General features: G+C 35.6%; 1 protein-coding gene across 2 annotated transcripts in view; it reads right to left on the minus strand.

Moving 5' to 3' along the window:
- Nucleotides 1–1635: 1635 nt before the first annotated feature.
- Nucleotides 1636–17234, minus strand: part of LOC116174075 (serine/threonine-protein kinase tricorner) — a 209324-nt gene continuing 193725 nt past the window's right edge. The window contains exons 1-6 of one of the 2 annotated variants that reach the window (XM_031491863.1): nt 14629–14787; nt 14234–14369; nt 6505–7145; nt 6137–6446; nt 5896–6083; nt 1636–2105 (exon numbers count right to left, since the gene is read on the minus strand). In XM_031491863.1, coding sequence (XP_031347723.1) covers nt 1990–2105; nt 5896–6083; nt 6137–6446; nt 6505–7145; nt 14234–14358 — 1380 coding nt within the window. In that variant the 5' untranslated portion in view covers nt 14359–14369; nt 14629–14787 and the 3' untranslated portion in view covers nt 1636–1989. Of the gene's footprint in view, nt 2106–5895; nt 6084–6136; nt 6447–6504; nt 7146–14233; nt 14370–14628; nt 14788–17234 lie in introns of those variants that run through there. The other variant, XM_031491862.1, reaches the window with a different exon arrangement.

Here is a 17234-nt window from a genome sequence, read left to right on the forward strand (position 1 = left end):
TCCCGCTTAAATTTTGAAATCGAAAAATGACACATGCCCCAACATCTAAACCAGGACCTCCTTAGGTTTGTTGTAAGCAACGTTATGACCTGAAGTGCAGTAGGGAAGGAACATAAAATAAATCACTGAAATTGTGAAAAGTTTGTTTAACATAATTTATACTTGCTCATATTATAAAGATTGGACTGGCCGGAAATTTAGTCGAAACAAATTACATTGCTAGAATAAACTTTTAAAATAGTAGTACCTACATGAAATCAATAGTCTCGTTTTGGCATACGAAAGCTTTGCGTTTGTACGTAAGGCGTTTTTATAATCAAGCTTAGAAGAAAAAGTTAATAGTTCAAAGCGACGTTAAGTGTCCATACTATCCAGTACTTAGTTCTGGAAATTTATCATTTTGCCCCAGTGGAAACATTACGCGAAAAAAGTGAAGTTTCCATTTTGGATTATAATAGAAAAAGTGCATGCTACCCTTGGCGGAATTTGCGTGGAGTTACCGCGCACATTAGTTTACCACAAAAGTGCCATCTCAGTAAGAATTGACGTGATACAGACTTAGGTCAAGGAATATTTTCAAATTATCACAAGGAAGGTAACAAGCTCGCAATCGTAATTCAGTTAGATAAATACACTACCCATATTTATAAACGACGTGCTATTCAGCAAATTCCACAATGTGCCACAAGTTAGAAAGAGATACTCTAATATCCCGTGCAAAGTGAAATTATGATAAAGAAAACTGTTAGCAAAATCAGATATTTACGTTCATATTTAGTTAGTTAAGTTTACTAAAGGATTTCCCATACATTAAAGTTTTCTGGTTGCAATTTTCACCTTACGAAAAAAGAAATTAATTTGCAGCAGAGTATTAATATAAAACCTTGGAAATCCTTTGGGTGAAGAATGCAGACATCTTAACGTAAATTACGCCTTAACAACGTGGTGCTGGAACATGATTTCTCCTAGACGGTAGGCTGGCAATTACCTAGAAAAATAAATGTCAAAAGGGTACAAAATAAAACAATTATAAGTTTAGTAAATTTTCATGTTACTTATGCACATTTTCGAGAAACATATTTACAGAAGACTGTTAGCATTTTTTTTTATTTTCTACAAAATACAAACTTCAATAAATAACAAATTGCGTGATAAATAATTTCTACCTAAATTTTGCACCAATACGTCAGTAAGAGAAAAGTAACTGCATTAAGATCTTGGTGCATTAGTGTGTAGAGAGCTACATTAACGTCAACGATCTAATAAAAATTCCAATGTACGAACACTGCACATGCATTTTGGGACTGTCTGACAGTCGCAGAGATTTGATATGTTCAACGGAAAGAAGAGAAACGAAATTACAAAAAAATAATACTTCGCGTGCGCGCTTTGCATACCCAAAAATCTACACGAACACCAGGCTTTTGTACAAAACTATATTACTTTTTCATCAACATTTTTTTACACTTTATACTACGTTTTTAGACAGCATTTTTACATTATGTATATATATAACCTGAAGTAAAAGCCTTCCGCCGGCACCTTTACACTTTTATAATACAATTAAGCTCTAAAAACCAAGGATGACATTTTTTATCACGTAAACTTCGACAGTTGGAAAACTAATTCTATCTTTGTGCCTTTTTTACCATGCATGCACATCAAAAAGTTAAAAATTTTCTAGACGTAGTAGGTGATCGATTTTCAACAATAAAACAATAAACGCGATACATAACTAATGATAACACAGCGACGCAACGGCGGCGGCACTTTTTATCATTACAAACACGTTGCATTTTCACAGCTCACAGCACATTTACATACAACCCGCCCTTGAGCTTACACAAACTTATTTTTAGAAAAAACGAAAACAACAAAGGGGTCAAAACGAGGGAGGGATCGCTTTCTAAAAATAAGAGCCTTCAAATAAATAAGGGCACATTTAATTGCAAGCTAACTTCTGCGTAATCTCTAATATTTAAAAGAGAACTATTTCTTAGTAGGTGTGCCTCGTTGTGTCAAACCTTCGAATCTTTTAAATGTGTAGTTTATAAATACCCAGTCTTTATAAGACACTTCACCGTCTTGAGGTAAAGGTGCAGCAGCTGAAACAAAAATTCTATTAGTAAAATTCGTGCGGTATTTTTTCCATAAAATAAATGCAAAAATGGCATCGGGTTTAGCAAGAAAAAGTAAGCAACTTATTTCATATCTTATTCGTTCCTTTGAAAGAGGAACAAATAATGGTGGTTACCATAAGAGATGAGGGGTTACTTTAGTAACATAAGAATTTGTATATGTAGCAAGTTTCATTTCACAGAAAGTTGCGAACAGCGACTTCTATTTCACAAATTTCTAAATCGGTCGAACCTATAGGACATCCTAATAAACAAGGTAATGTAAGAAACCCGTTAGAGATGTTGATGGTTTCACACAAGCATTTGTATTTTAGAACAACATCTTACGCTTGAATCCCTTTTGCAAGTTCTAAAAGAGAAAAACATATTTAATGGGTGTAAAAGTTCCTTAATTGGTCCAAAAGATAACCCAAGAAAAGGTGTAATGGATTTACTATCAAGAGTCCAGTACTGGTATTGATGAGAACAATATTCTCTCATAACTATTTCAGATATGTTGTTTTATATGCCCGAAACAGGCATTATTTTATTTCTGGACCATCATTAATTTTTGCTTCAAAAACAAACGATCCAGATTACCATAGGAACAAACAAGGACAGTTTTAGTAAGTGGTTCGGGGACCATTTGCAACCAAATTTAGAAGAACCATCTTCCTGCAATAACTACAGGCATGCCTCACAGCACAAAAATGTTGAGTTTCCAAATGATGCATTGAAAGTGGAATTGCTGGAGATAGTTGCACGGTTTGTTTCCTTAAATTCCATGCGGCATGGTTTATTAGTAGTAATACTTTAGTTTCGATACTAAAAACTCCGAAGAAAACCAAAACGGTATGCTGCTGATGAAATGGCATTATAAAATGGGAGATGCGATACGGGTTGCCTCTCTACCATTGCGCTTCAATCCCATCGAAAACACAGCGGAACAAAAAAAAATAAAAATGTCTGCGGCACTCATTTTATTAATGAATTTTATAAACACTGGTATTTGATATACACTATATGCATTTAGTTTTTTTGGATTGATTCTGGTTCTTGGGATAAACGAAACGTAAAAAATCAATGCAAAATGTTAAACTACCCTTCTAAAGTTGTATTTATTTGAATATTTCCAACTATGTTTGGTTGTCTATTCATGGATTTAGTAGTAAACATTTCACTGATCAGCTATTAGACAGAAATTATCAGTTCGTCTTATTTTAAGTATCCGCGGTGATCAAAAAAGGATTGACATCAAGTCGCCTTCGGTAATATTTAAATCTCAATGACTTGGTTCGTGATTTGAATTTACCAAAAAAATCGGCTGAAATTCTTGCTTCGAGGCTAAAAGAAAAACACTGTCTTCAACCTGGTGTTACCATTACATCCTTTAGAACGAGAGAACAAAAGCTTCTTCCTTACTTTACCAAAGAAGACAATTTAGTATTTTGTAACAATATGTTTCTAGACTCTTAACTTCTATGGGGCTTCCTGAATATAAGCCTGAACATTGGAGACTTTTTATTGATAGCTCAAAAAGAAGTTTGAAATGTGTATTGCTGCACAATGGAAATAAGTTTGCTTCGGTACCAATCGGGCATACTACCACACTAAAAGAAGAATATCACAATATCAAAATTGTTTTAGAAAAGATTATTTTTTTTTAAATTTCGTCAGTCAACTGCATAGATATTTTTGTTTGTTTTCATTCCTAAAGATCAACTTAATAAAAGTATTTTTTCAGTGCAAATTGGATTTTTACTAAAATTTTTGATTGAAATAGTTAATAGTTTTTATCTCAAAAACTGGAGCCAATTTAACAAATCTGATATTTTTCCAGTATTCAGCACACTAGTCTGATACAGAATTGACTTCAATCTGCCATGCCGCAAAATTACTGTTCCCCAGTGAAATATATGGGAATCCCATGAGACGGATTCCAAAACTCCTGAAGGTCATCTGACTCGCCCCCTAGCGTTGACTTTGAAAACTAAATAGAGGTAGCAGTCATCTCCTCCTGGTGGCGACTTTAAAAACTAAATAAAGGTCCCAAAGTCATTTGCAGGTGATTGAAGGTAACAAATCTACAACATTGAAAACCAAATAAAGGTCAAAGATTTATCGTAGGAATGGATGGGGTGGAGGGGTGTGGACGCATTGTACTCCAGTCTTGGGGAAGCGGGTTATAAAGCCCATCATTCGAACATATTGAATAATATCATAAACGTATGTTGAGCAGTCGTGCCCATTCTCATAAAGCGATTTTCTATTGTCAATGTCATGCAACACTTAAATATTAGTCTAAAGGTTAACAGCCCTACGACATTGAAAAGGTCATAACGATTTGTCTGAGAGATGGGTGGTAGTGGGTGGATGTTGTCATTAACCTCAGTTTAAACTTAGGGATAAGAGGACCATGGGAAATCACCACGCTCCATAGATTTCGTTTCTGTAGTAAAATCGAACAAAGCAGTTATGGTGATGGATTTGATAAACTCCCCCCTCCACAATTTTGGTAATATAAGTTTAATTGCGGTAGTGCTTAAAACAATTCTAAAAGAGTACGTGAAGTAGTAAAAAAAAAACAATACCAGTTTCTGCAAACCGTAAACACAAAATTTGACAACTGTGCAGTCGTGGATACTGGAAACTTCTCTAATGCATACTTCCCTTCCGATTCTACAAGTCTATTTAGTTTTCGATGTCGCCGTCAGGGGGAGATGACTGTGACCTCTAGTTTTCAAAGTCACCGCTAGGGGGCGAATCGGATGACCTTCAGGAGTTTTTTGAAAATCGTCTTATGATCTTGAAATTCGTTTTGTGGATCTTCTTTTGCTTTTGTTGTCTTTGTTAATTTAGTTCGTATATTATGCCGGGGTTTTTGTCCCGAAGAAGGTTTTCCTGACATCGCCTGGTTGTGTGCGTAATATATTTTAGATGTTCTCGTCTTTTCTTACGCACAAAATTATGAGTTTTCTTTCCCATTTGTGTATAAAAGGAACCAACTGCTACCCAGATTCGAAAGTGCCGCGAAACGTCCGTTGTTTTGACAAGAAAGTCACGGTGGCTCTGCTCGTGAGTATGGGGTATGTCAAAGTTGCAGTCGCGTCTCGACTTCTGCTGCTAAGTACTGCGGGCGTTGTTATTACGAAAAAACAATTAAATTTTTTTTTTCGTTTACGTCCAAATGATAACGGCCACCTTGTTAGTAAATGATCATGACCTGTTACAAATAACTACCAAAACAAACAAAAATGGAAGTTGTTAATGTAATGCAGCACTGTCTGTATGATGCTATGTAAACATACTTAGTGATGACGTCATAATACACCCATGTCGTGCGTGCAAACTACGGAAAATCCTACTATAGTATCAACCTATTTTTACGATGTGAAGATCTAATTCAAACTGAAAATTCAAAATTCAAGGCAGGACATTCTTCAAAACAACTTATGCTTGTTAGTGGGCTTACTTCTTGGACACTGCCAACTAAATCATATCAGTTTGGACGAAACATCCCCTTGAAAAGAATAAAAAATGTAGTGGGTCAAGTGGATCCATACTGAGCTGAACATAGTTGATTCGCGAATCGTCTAGAATCTAGCCATTTGATTCCAAAACATGAAAACCTCACCATAAGTAGATTTAAAGATCCAAGACATTATCCTCACCAACTACAAACACTTTAGAAATTTGAAAATTCCAGTTTCCAAAATTTCAATATTCCAAGATTGGTTTTTTTTTTAATTTAATCTCTGGATCAAGAATTGATACTTACGAATTTCCAACTTAACATCTGGAAAATCATCGAAATTAGACGTATCGTCGATTGATTTGACTTCTACTGGTATAGCAGCCGGCCTTTCACGTATATGCTCCCAGTCCACCCCCCTAAAGAATGGTACTAGCTTTAATTCTTCAATTCCCTTTTGGGAACCTAACCTCCTTTCTGCTTCGCAACAAAACCTGCAAGAAGATTATTCAACATACTCCAGAAATGTTTTCAGGACGTCACTCACCTAACGATAGTTTCTTTGGCCTCTTCTGAGATCGGAACTTCAGCTGGGAATTGGAGAGTGTCCCTCCAATTCATAACTTTCCTATAAGTATCTTGTGGATTTTCCGAACAAAACGGAGGATACCCTATTAGCATTTCGTACATGATTACACCTAACGACCACCAATCGCAAGCCGGTCCATATCCAGTTTGTAAGAACACTTCTGGCGCAATATAATCCGGCGTGCCCACGGTACTGTAAGCAAGCGCTCGTCTGTTCTTCTTCCAACTTTCCGCCCTTCTCTTACTATCCATTGGACTGGAGGTTATTACTGCACAAAAATTAATGTTAAAAAAACTTGAAAGAAATCGGAGAGCGGTGTGACTTACTAAAATCAGACGGTTTGGCTTGGCTTAAATCTCTATAGAAATCTGTCCGATGAGACTTCTTTAACCCAGTGCACAGCCCGAAATCGGATAACTTCAAATGCCCCTTCGCATCGAGCAGAAGATTATCCGGTTTAATATCCCTATGTATAAAACCTAACTTATGTATAGAATCGATAGCTAAAGCAGTTTCCACAATATAAAATTGTGTACATTCCTCCGAAAGTGTGTCTTTCTTCATTAGAAGCGTCATCATATCACCCCCGGGCAGAAATTCCATAATTAAATATAAATTGATAGGATCTTGAAAACTATAGTACATTTTGACGACCCACTGATGATCGGCCTCCACTAATATATCACGTTCGGCTCTGACATGCGCCACCTGCTCCTTCTCCAGCATGTCCGCCTTTCTGAGAATCTTCATGGCGTACACGTGACCCGTGTCCTTCTTCTGGACCAAGCGGACCTCGCCGAACGCTCCCCTTCCTATCACCTTCAGCGGATCGAAATCCTCTACGCCTAATCGAGATCTTTTTAACCTGAGAAATTCCGTTTCTTTCTGTGCGTGCTGTAGTCGCTTTTCGTGCCTTTGTTCCTCCGAGAGACTTTCATCTTTTAGCGATTCTTCTAATTTTGCTAATCTGGAAATTAAAAAAAAAATTATTAGGATGATCGTTTAGCTTTAGAACATGGTGCAATTTAACCCAACATTTAACACATCTACGGTCGCCCAAATGGGAGGTAAATGCGCCAGGGCTTTAGACCTACTGTGGGTGACTGATGTTCAATTGAACTCTAACAGAATTTTTTTGCCTGTGAATAGTGAAACTTGATCCTTTAGAGGTCGCCAATAGTCTTTAATGCCTAAAAAGTTTTTATGAGCCTCCAAAGGTTTTCTCTTCAAAAGTTTTAATTACCTCTACAAACACAAAATAAGGACAACCGAGAATAATAAATCGTTCCACATTGACGGGTGCCAGTTTCAGCTTTCGTTTCCAATGCGATTTAAATAAAGGTAACAATTTTGCCCCAGTTTCAAAAATGTGATGAGAAGTATTGAATAAATACTGCGAGCGGAAGGCGAGCTATACACTGATGTACATCTGAGCGAGGCGAGGCGGCGTAGCCGCCGGAGCCGAGCGTATCTCTTGGCAAAATCAAAACATTTAATCAAAATTAAAAAATAAAAAGTATAAAGTAAATGAAAAGAATTTGTGTAAAATTGTATGCAATCCATAGCATGAAACGAAACGAGATTACACAAACGAGCGCAATAGACAACTTTCTTATTTGAAGAGTCATTTAATCGAAATTATTATGGTAGGTTCCACTAATAAAAGCAAAACAAAATGAAAGAAAAATCGTATTGCGCCGAATATAGATTATATCCCAAAACTGAAGACACAAACGTAAAATACCCAGTTTTTTACGATATTTGTTGCAAAATATACTCTGATGCAAAGCATTTTTACCAACGTTTGACGTTTCTGTAATTGTTATTTACAATTTTTTGAAAATTAGTATTATTATTATTAATATTATTACCAACATACAATTAAATTTACTTAAAAGAACCTATCAATATATTGGTGCTTTTTGAAGCCGAATCAAATTTCTTTTCACTTTTTTTCGGCTTTTAGAATATTTCAACGGGACTTAAAACAACCCTAACTACATTTTCACAAAGATCAAGTAAAATAATTAAAATAATAATAACAAAATAATTACACAATGAAACCATCAAAAACCGGCAAATGCCGACAAAAACGTCGCTAACTTACTTAAAAAAATAAATAGTTCTGTACTTCTTCTTACTCTATAATAAACTCAAAAATAAAATTTAAAATGGCGGTTACAATAATACAACAATATACGAATAAGAATTTCGCAATGTTTAATTTAAGCGTGACTTTTGGGAGGTTTGCATTAACATTCGTAAGTAGCCGACCATACACGAGTAGTACAATACAATAGTTCGAAATATTGACAATTTTTTTGCGATTGTCTCCTCAGTATTGAGCGTTTGATGTAGGGCAGGCATGTCAAACTCATTTATCATCAAGGGCCATGCACATATAGCTGCGGGCCACATGATAAAAAAGTTCACATTAATAATACAATAACACGAAAAAATACAGCCCTTTCTTTTATGTCTAAAAATATGGGTACCAAATTTGGTTCCCGGAAATGAGAGTACAGACAGATCCACAAACTCACTGATATCGAAATTTTGTTTGATTCGGATTCCTGGTACTTCAAAACGTGTATTTCCGTAAAAAAGTGGGGGTCATTTTTTACCCCGATGCAATACCTCCTTTACTAGCGTACGGGTGGTTAAAAGAGAGAACTGCCTATTTTAGATATTTTTACGTAGAATCTAGTAGTGACGTAGTCAAAACAAATTGTCGACCAACGTTTCTGAGATTTGACCCAAACTGGGTAACTTTTAAATGCAACACTTTAACGTACAATTTTTTGAATTCTTTTTCGTGATTGCATTGATGTATCATCCTATATTTTTTTAATTATATTATCATATTTTCCAAAATTTTGAAATGACATGTTTCTACCGTCAGCTATTTTTATTGATTGATATCGGCTGCCTTAGTTACCATGGATACAATAAACAAATCAAAATCTCGATGAATCCATGGCCTACTATTTAGAAAGAGTAAATTATTATTGATTTTCATCGCTCAAATTAAAACACTACAGGTTGTGATACATCAATGTGATTAGGAAAAAGAACACACACAAAATTGATGTTAAAATATACAGGGTGTTGTATTTAATAAATCCCAACTTCGAGTAAGATCTGATAACGCCCCAAAAAGGTAAACTTTTCGTTTTTAATTTTTAATTTACTTATGTTGCCTTTATTTTTGAGTGGGCAGGGTTTCAGGTGGCTCAACTAACCCAGCCCACTATACATTTACAAATATCCATGCCCGAACGCGGATTCGAACCAGCAACCCTTAGCACCGCAGTCCAGATTTAACTGAACTGCGCTACACGAGCCGACAGCCCGACACCCTGTATCTCAGAAACAAACGAAGCTAGATTGATTCTGTCTGTGGTCTCACAAAAAAGTGTCACAGGTTCGCGAAAACCGCAAGTCTCTATCTTTAAAAACACCTGAGATACACTGCAGTCACAACCAAAATAGGACACACGGTACAATTAAATTTTATAATTTGCAAACATCGTGACGGGCCGCTGGTTTGACATGCCCGATTTCGAAATCCACCCGCCAGTATCGGAAATGACCCGAGGTGACAATAATATTGAATTGCAATTGCCAATACAGTAAAAGCAGAGTCTCGCGCCCCCACCAGCCCTTATTAGTGTGGTGGTTTTTTGAAACGTCTCGACGAAAGAAATGGTGTGTTATCTTATAATACGGAAAGGGGTTAAGATACACTAGCTGACGCAGAGTTTTTGTACAAAATTACATGGATTATCATTTGGGCAAAAAAGTTTTTCGCAGCGTTTAAAAATAACGTGCGAACAACGCAAAACACGAATACGAATGGATAAAAAAAAGCACGTATTTAAAAATATTTAAATGTTTGTTATTCAAAAACGATTGAAGATAAGAGATGCTTTCCGGCACTTTTTTTATGTAGAAAATTTAGTCCTCTACACTTCACTTCGGTTTGCCCTGTTTTGAAATCAATGCGCGCGAACGTGATTTTGATAAGAAGACTCCACTCTAGTGGAGGGATGATAACTAGCCGTAGAATTTTACTGCTTTACCCCTAAAATGAAGACTTCTGTCCATCCAAAGGCGCAATTTTTTGGAGGAAAATTATGCCCACAATTTTCTGGGGTGTTTTCTGTACCGTAACTGCAGAGTGCATACCGCACAAATTCAGTTTAAGAAATTAGAACATCCACAACAACTTACAGGTTTAAAACATCAACTCCACGTCAACTCCCAATCTGGCTCCCTGTTACTGTTATCTCTTTCCAAAACTCAAAAAGCGCTTCCGAGGGCGTCGCTTTCCATCAAATGACAACAATGGGTATGGTATAGAATCGCATTTTACAGAATTATCGCCACAATTTTGCGCATTATGAGGCTAAAACCTTCGTGAAATAAAATGAAAATTCTTTGGCAATAGCTCCTAACACAAATTTTAGTATGACTTACATACAGAAGATGTGTCCTTTTCTACTTTCCTGAAAATTGACTTCAAACTTTGATTTTCTGATTTGCTTGCTCGCAAAATCACATACAAAATTATCTTACAGTTTTGGATCTATGGACAAAAAAATCAAATAGTGAAAGAATTCCAAATTACATTTCCCTCTACAGATTTGACTATTTATAATTTTCTTTGCAAATTTCCAATTAACTCGATTAATTTTCGTGGCCACGGTTTTCTGAACTAACCTGAACTTAATATCAAATCTAAATACAAATATACGCCACAATTTTGTATACAAGAGTTAACCTAAAATATAACATCGAAACAAACTTAAAATAAGAAGCTGACTATCTATGAAATCCACTTCGAATAAAGTTTTTAAATGGAAAAATACATGCAATACAAAAAAAGCTTCTAATGCTGCAGGTCGATTTCTTTAAGAACGTACAAATCAAAATTTTTGCTTATTTCAATCAATTATAATTTACGATGTTTTTCTTAAAAATTCAGACCTTTAATTTTACATAAGTTAAATGGAATAACGGTACCTTATATGTATAAGACGTCCATTTTACACGGGGCGATGTTGATAGAAAAATTAGGCTGGAGACAACCTTGTTTATAGAGGTAATGACTCCGGAAAAAATACACAACAGAGCTGCAACTTGGAACTTTGCTGTCCAAACAACTTCCTGGGTGAATTTTAAAATGATGCAAATGCTTTCTGGGAGTAATTTTTTAACGGTGTTTAAAAGTTACTGGCAAGCCACAATTTTATCACCACAAAGGTTTAGTGTTAACAAGTGTTACGGGAATTGTTTCATTTCATTTTTTACAACTACGAAGATATAGTTCACGGGGAGCAAACAACTACACTGAATTCTTAAGAATAGCTATTTCTGAAAATATCTTGTCGCGCTTAATTAGTTTGTCCTGGATCATGCCTACGGATCTCTTTTATCATGCGACGGAAACGCGACTACACGACGATCACGTTAACTGTTTATTACTTTCTCTTTATTTCGTGATAATTCGTACTTTTCTGCGTGAATGAAACCGACACGATAGAATTAATACACTTTAAACTAAAGGAACTCGCGTTCTTAAATTTTACATTCCCATAAAAACCAAACACCCGTAATCACGACTAGGTGATTTTGTGTGACCGACCCCTCTGCAAACGAGTTTACTTTTTTCTTCTTATCACGTTATGGTTGCTCTGGTAACCCAAAACCCGAACTAATCTCGCGTTTAGTGCTCGTAATAATGCTAATGTCTTGGACAAAGAAGTAGACGTACTAACTAGTTGAACAGTTCCACCCCAATAAATTTTTCTTTAGATTATCGGGCGAAATACTTCCGTAACTCCAACGCGAATGAAATGAATCCAAAAATCTTAACGGATCACCACACAAAATGGCGACTTATTAACGCAAACGACCATCTTTAATAATTTATTCGTTACCTCACATTTGCACTACCAATTAATTACATAAAAGCTAAAGTAATGAATCAAATCCCACGTACTTCCCAAATATGCCAATTCGGCATTTCTCACACTACCGCACAAAGGACAATCTCCAATTCCACCAAATGTTTACAGATTTACTCTTGAAATTTCACTAGTCAAAATCGGCCCTCTAAATTTCGACACACTGTAATTTATTTATGATATGTAATGCCTAAAGTGCCCTAGCCCTCGAATCTTGATGATATTTGAGGTTTTGAAGAAATTTTGAAAAAAATTTGAACAGATTTTGAAAAAAATTTGAACAGATTCTGAAAAAATGTTGAAGGAATTTTGAGGTAACTTTGAAGAGATTTTGAGGTGATTTTTAGAAGATTTTGAAGAGATTTTCATATTTTGAAGAGATTTTGAAGAGGTGTTGAGGAGATTTTTAAGAGATTTTGAAGGGATTTTGAGGTGGTTTTAAGATGATGTTGAAGGGATTTTGATGTTATTTTGAGATGGTTTTAAGGAGATTTTTTGAAGATTTTGGGGGGTTTTTGGAAGATTTTGAGGTGATTTTAAAGAAATCTTGAGGCGATTTTTAAAATATTTTGAAGGGATTTTGATGTGTTTTTGAAGCGATTTGGATGTGGTTTTGAAGAGAGTTTGAAGATGTTGAGATTTGGAAGAGATTTTGAGGTGGTTTTTAAAAGATTTTGAGATTTAGAAGTGATTTTTAGTAGATTTACAAAAGATCTTGAGGTGAATTTTAGAAGATTTTCAGATTTTGAAAAGGTGTTGAGGAGATTTTGAGAATTTGAAGAGATTTTAAAAAGTTTTCGAAGATTATGAAGTGATTTTGAAGAAATGTCGAAGAGTTTGAAGATTTTGAAGATGATTTGAAAAGAATTTAAAGAGATATTGAACATATTTTATAGAGATTTTGAGGCGATTTTGAGGAAATTTTGAAGAGCAATTTTTAAAAAAATTAGAAGAAATTTTGAAGAGGTTTTGAATAGATATTCGAAGTGATTTTGAGATTTTGAAGAGTTTTAACAACAACTTTCAACTTCTTTTGAGAATACCCTCCTCCGACACCCCGTTCTGCAGATTTTGCACTAAACATTTTGACATCTCTAGTAGTGTCTCGTCCAGACGTTCAAGTTGCCTTTTATGAGTACCCCCTTCCGACACTTCGTCATGGAGATATTCGTTTCGAACTCGAAATATGTCTTGTGCAGACAATACATTTTAAAAAATTAACAAATAAATCCAAATTTAGAGCTACCGCTACATTATTTCACGAAGACTATTACAATAACATTGAAATAAGTGTCTTACGTTGAAAAATAAAATGTTGTTTAATCTTGCCTTTCTTTTCATAGCTAGCTATATACCAAAAAACTTCCCTCGTGTAATATTTGTTACACCTCGAAAAAGCCACATTCAAGCTTGTCATATTGCACCCTTTGATGGAATTCTAAGGAAAAGCCTTGATGGAAGGAATAGTTTTTTTTTATTCCGAGATATAAAATATAATGATTATCTAACATCCAGTGTCCATTTTCAAGAGAAATACCCAAAACCATTTCGATGGAACACACGGGGAAGAAAAATAACACATGAATTCAGCTCAATGTTCCATTAAATCCTCCAATACAAAAGATCATTTGGAAGCCTTTGAACTTTTCAATGGTAACAAATTATGGGGTGTACAAAGATATTCACCACCGTTTTTGCACTGAGGCACACAAATCGAGAGAAAATCATGCGTAGAACGTTATAGGGAAGGAGACCATTGTGGTCGTAACGTCACAAAATGGCAACAATGGGTTCACTGCTAGTGTCACAACAGTCATTCTGTGACGTCAGTGCCAGTTTAAAATTTTTGAGGGAGGTTTATGGAATCATGGCAATCCTTGGTATAATTTTGCACTTCCAATATTTTCCGATTATATTTATTTAGGCTGGGAATCTAATTTATACGCATTTAAACATTATCATAAACCATAACTTTCGTAATAGGTATGTACAAACTATAAAGGAATTGCTCAAGTTTAGAACTTTACAGGCTACTAGAAGACGACGTCAAAATAGTGAAAAAATAAAACGAAATGTTGAATCTTACCTTTGCTTCCTTTCGACATGCTGGGCGATTAGATTAGTGTAATAATTTTCTAATGTCACTTTTGCTTTGGTTGCTTTGTCCAGGGTGTGGACACTGAAACGGATGGTATTCTCCGTGGCAGTCATGTCCAGGACCCCTGCAAGAAAACGAAAGACTGCTATTACCCATTCAATTCAAGTTTATACTAATTTAGTTCTAGGTCGTATGGAAACTTCATTTTATTTGAATATTCTGCAATAAAATGTTTACATAACTTGACTACCTGTAATGTAAATTCACAAACATTTACATGCGGTAACAGAAGTAAGCATTATAAATATCCCGTACGGCGTACGAACATAACGTGGGAGGATGTTCGACTTTCTATTTTTAAATTGATATTAATTAAGATTTACCTTCAGGTGTTGGATGAAGGCGACGACTTTGATCGATATCTTTCCAATTTGTTGTTCTCTAAACAACAACAGCCGGTGCGTGTTTCTAAACGCAAACTGAGTACTTTTATCTTGGGAGATTTGTTGTGTGCACGTTCAAGGTTCAAATGAAAATATTTATTCGAATTGATAAGAACACACACATAGGGAAATTGACCTAATTCAGTACCCACTAATAAATAGATTCGCAACCATTTCGGTAACGAGGCAAATTGAAAACATTACCTGAATGTTTCCGCCTGTCAAATTGGGGGGAAATCGCGCGCAAATTCGATCGAAATTTAGCAATTTCCACAGCGTCGACCTCCGAAACTGAAAGTTCAAAACTAAAACCCCAACGATCATCTCTTGCGTAAACCGTGTTTATGACAACACTGTTAATGGATTAATAATACTAAAAAGGATCTTATTTACCTAGATTTATTTATTATGTAACGGATTGATAGTAGGAGACTTTGATACCGAGTGACGTAGAATGTGAAAATTTCGCAATGGCCCCCCAGAAAGTGAAATGTTGATTTCTGCGTGAGTGAATTTTTTAATTCTGAACTTTGGTTTTATATCCATTTATTCTACTCCCTAAATTCTGTCAGTGTCACAATCATAATTTACAAATAGGTAATCAACAACCAATCATAACGATTAAATCGGAAAAAATAAATGGGGATGGGGGTGCGCTAAAATAACTGGCCTTCTACTAAAAGCAGGGTTGGGCCGGCCCCGGCGTCTTCAATTAGCAAGTAGGACTGAACGCCCGAGAATTAGCGTAAACAAATTTACACGCTCTATTTACCGTCGCGAAAAAACTAACGTGGATTCCAGTATTTAAAGAAACACCACTTCCACCATAAGATAAGCTCCTTCCTCACGATCAAATCAACCGCCAATCACAATCAAACTTGATAACCCCAGCTTTGAAGGAACACCTCCCCACGTACGCCGAAGTAACGCGCACACCGTAACATCTGCATTTCCGTTATCTCTTCTAACGGCGATAAAAACACGTGCGAGAATTAAATTTCGTCCGATAACAATTTCTTATCGCAAACGACCAGAGGTCCCCTACATTTTAAAACACAATTTCACGTTTTACAATTAAATACGCAATTACAAACAATTGTAAAAGGAAAAATAAAAACTGAGACATAAATTCAAATACGATATACGATACGCTTATTTCGTAAATAATCCACCAGATTGACACTTAATAAATAGAAATATTCTCATAGACAGGGTGTCCCGTCATTATTTTCGATGTTGAGACCGAAATAACGTCTTTATTAGACTAGAAGAAATTAATTGTATAAGTGTAACTGAAAGAAGCGACAACACTGATTTGCGTGATAGGTACATCCCTAGATTGTAAACAATAACATGGCTAAATACTGAAGAATTCCGTTAAAAAAATAAGTTCACCCTGTATCTCAATCAACTTCTTCGCATCGAGACACCACATTCTGAAAACCATTATCCTCAACACTTCCCAATAAAATTCATTTTTTTGAGGAATACCATATGCGGATGTCCGATTGTGGATAATTTTCTAGGGTATTTCCGTAATTATTAGTGCTATCAAAAAAGTTATAGTGTGTCCCACCACCAAGCACCATAGGCAATGTATTTTTTCGTGAATGATCCACGAGGCGTTTGAAAGTAACTTTCAACGTACTACTCCAATCCCTTTCTCGCATCAGACAAGCGCAATAACGAAGTTCGAATACGTAACAAAGGCCTGGTGGATCATTCGCGTTTCGCCGTTTCCCTATGGTGCGTTCAGCCTGAGACACACAGTATAGCTCGCGGTATAGGCTCCACGTGCTCTTTTTGGGTCAAACTTAAAATGGTAAAATCAAAATTGGAAAATATCCGCTCACTTAAGAGATAGGTACGAGAAAAAATTGTCAATTTCAGAATGGCCCTTACAGGTGGGCTTCAAAATATTTTCAACGAAATTGCAATTTTTATACAGGATGATTCATATCAAAGTTGCATTATTTAAATAGAACCCCCTGTATATTATTGCATATTTGGATTCCTTGGTCAATTTTAGCGCGACTTTATGTATTACACGATGTCTAAAATGAGTCGTTTAGCAATTTTGTTCAAAAAGTAGATGTCCAATAAAAATTGAATATCGCAGTTATCCTAAAAGTTAGCAGGCCGTGACTGCAGTGATACTAATCATGAAATGTACCAACGAAAACTTTGTTGTGCTACACGAAATCACTCCGTCAATTTTCAAAATTTCAGTCCAAGGTAACTTGATTTCTTTTTAATGGAACTACAGAGTTTTTTTATTGCATCAAATATGGGATTATCCTTCTAACGGTATATTTTACATATTTTTTGTCACAGGTCAAGTCACAGTACAAGGGGTTTGTACTTAAAAAATGCAATTTTGATATAAATCAGCCTGTATAACAATTGCAATGTCGTATTTTTAGATTGTAGCCTTAAGGATCATTCAACATGCCCCGACAATTAATGTTAAATAATTATCTGCGTTAATAAACCCACAATCTTCCACCCAGGCACTATTGGTCCACCCTGTATGCACAAAATATATA

Source organism: Photinus pyralis, unplaced genomic scaffold (assembly GCF_008802855.1).
Source record: "Photinus pyralis isolate 1611_PpyrPB1 unplaced genomic scaffold, Ppyr1.3 Ppyr1.4_LG6, whole genome shotgun sequence".
In the NCBI taxonomy this organism is placed as follows: domain Eukaryota; kingdom Metazoa; phylum Arthropoda; class Insecta; order Coleoptera; family Lampyridae; genus Photinus; species Photinus pyralis.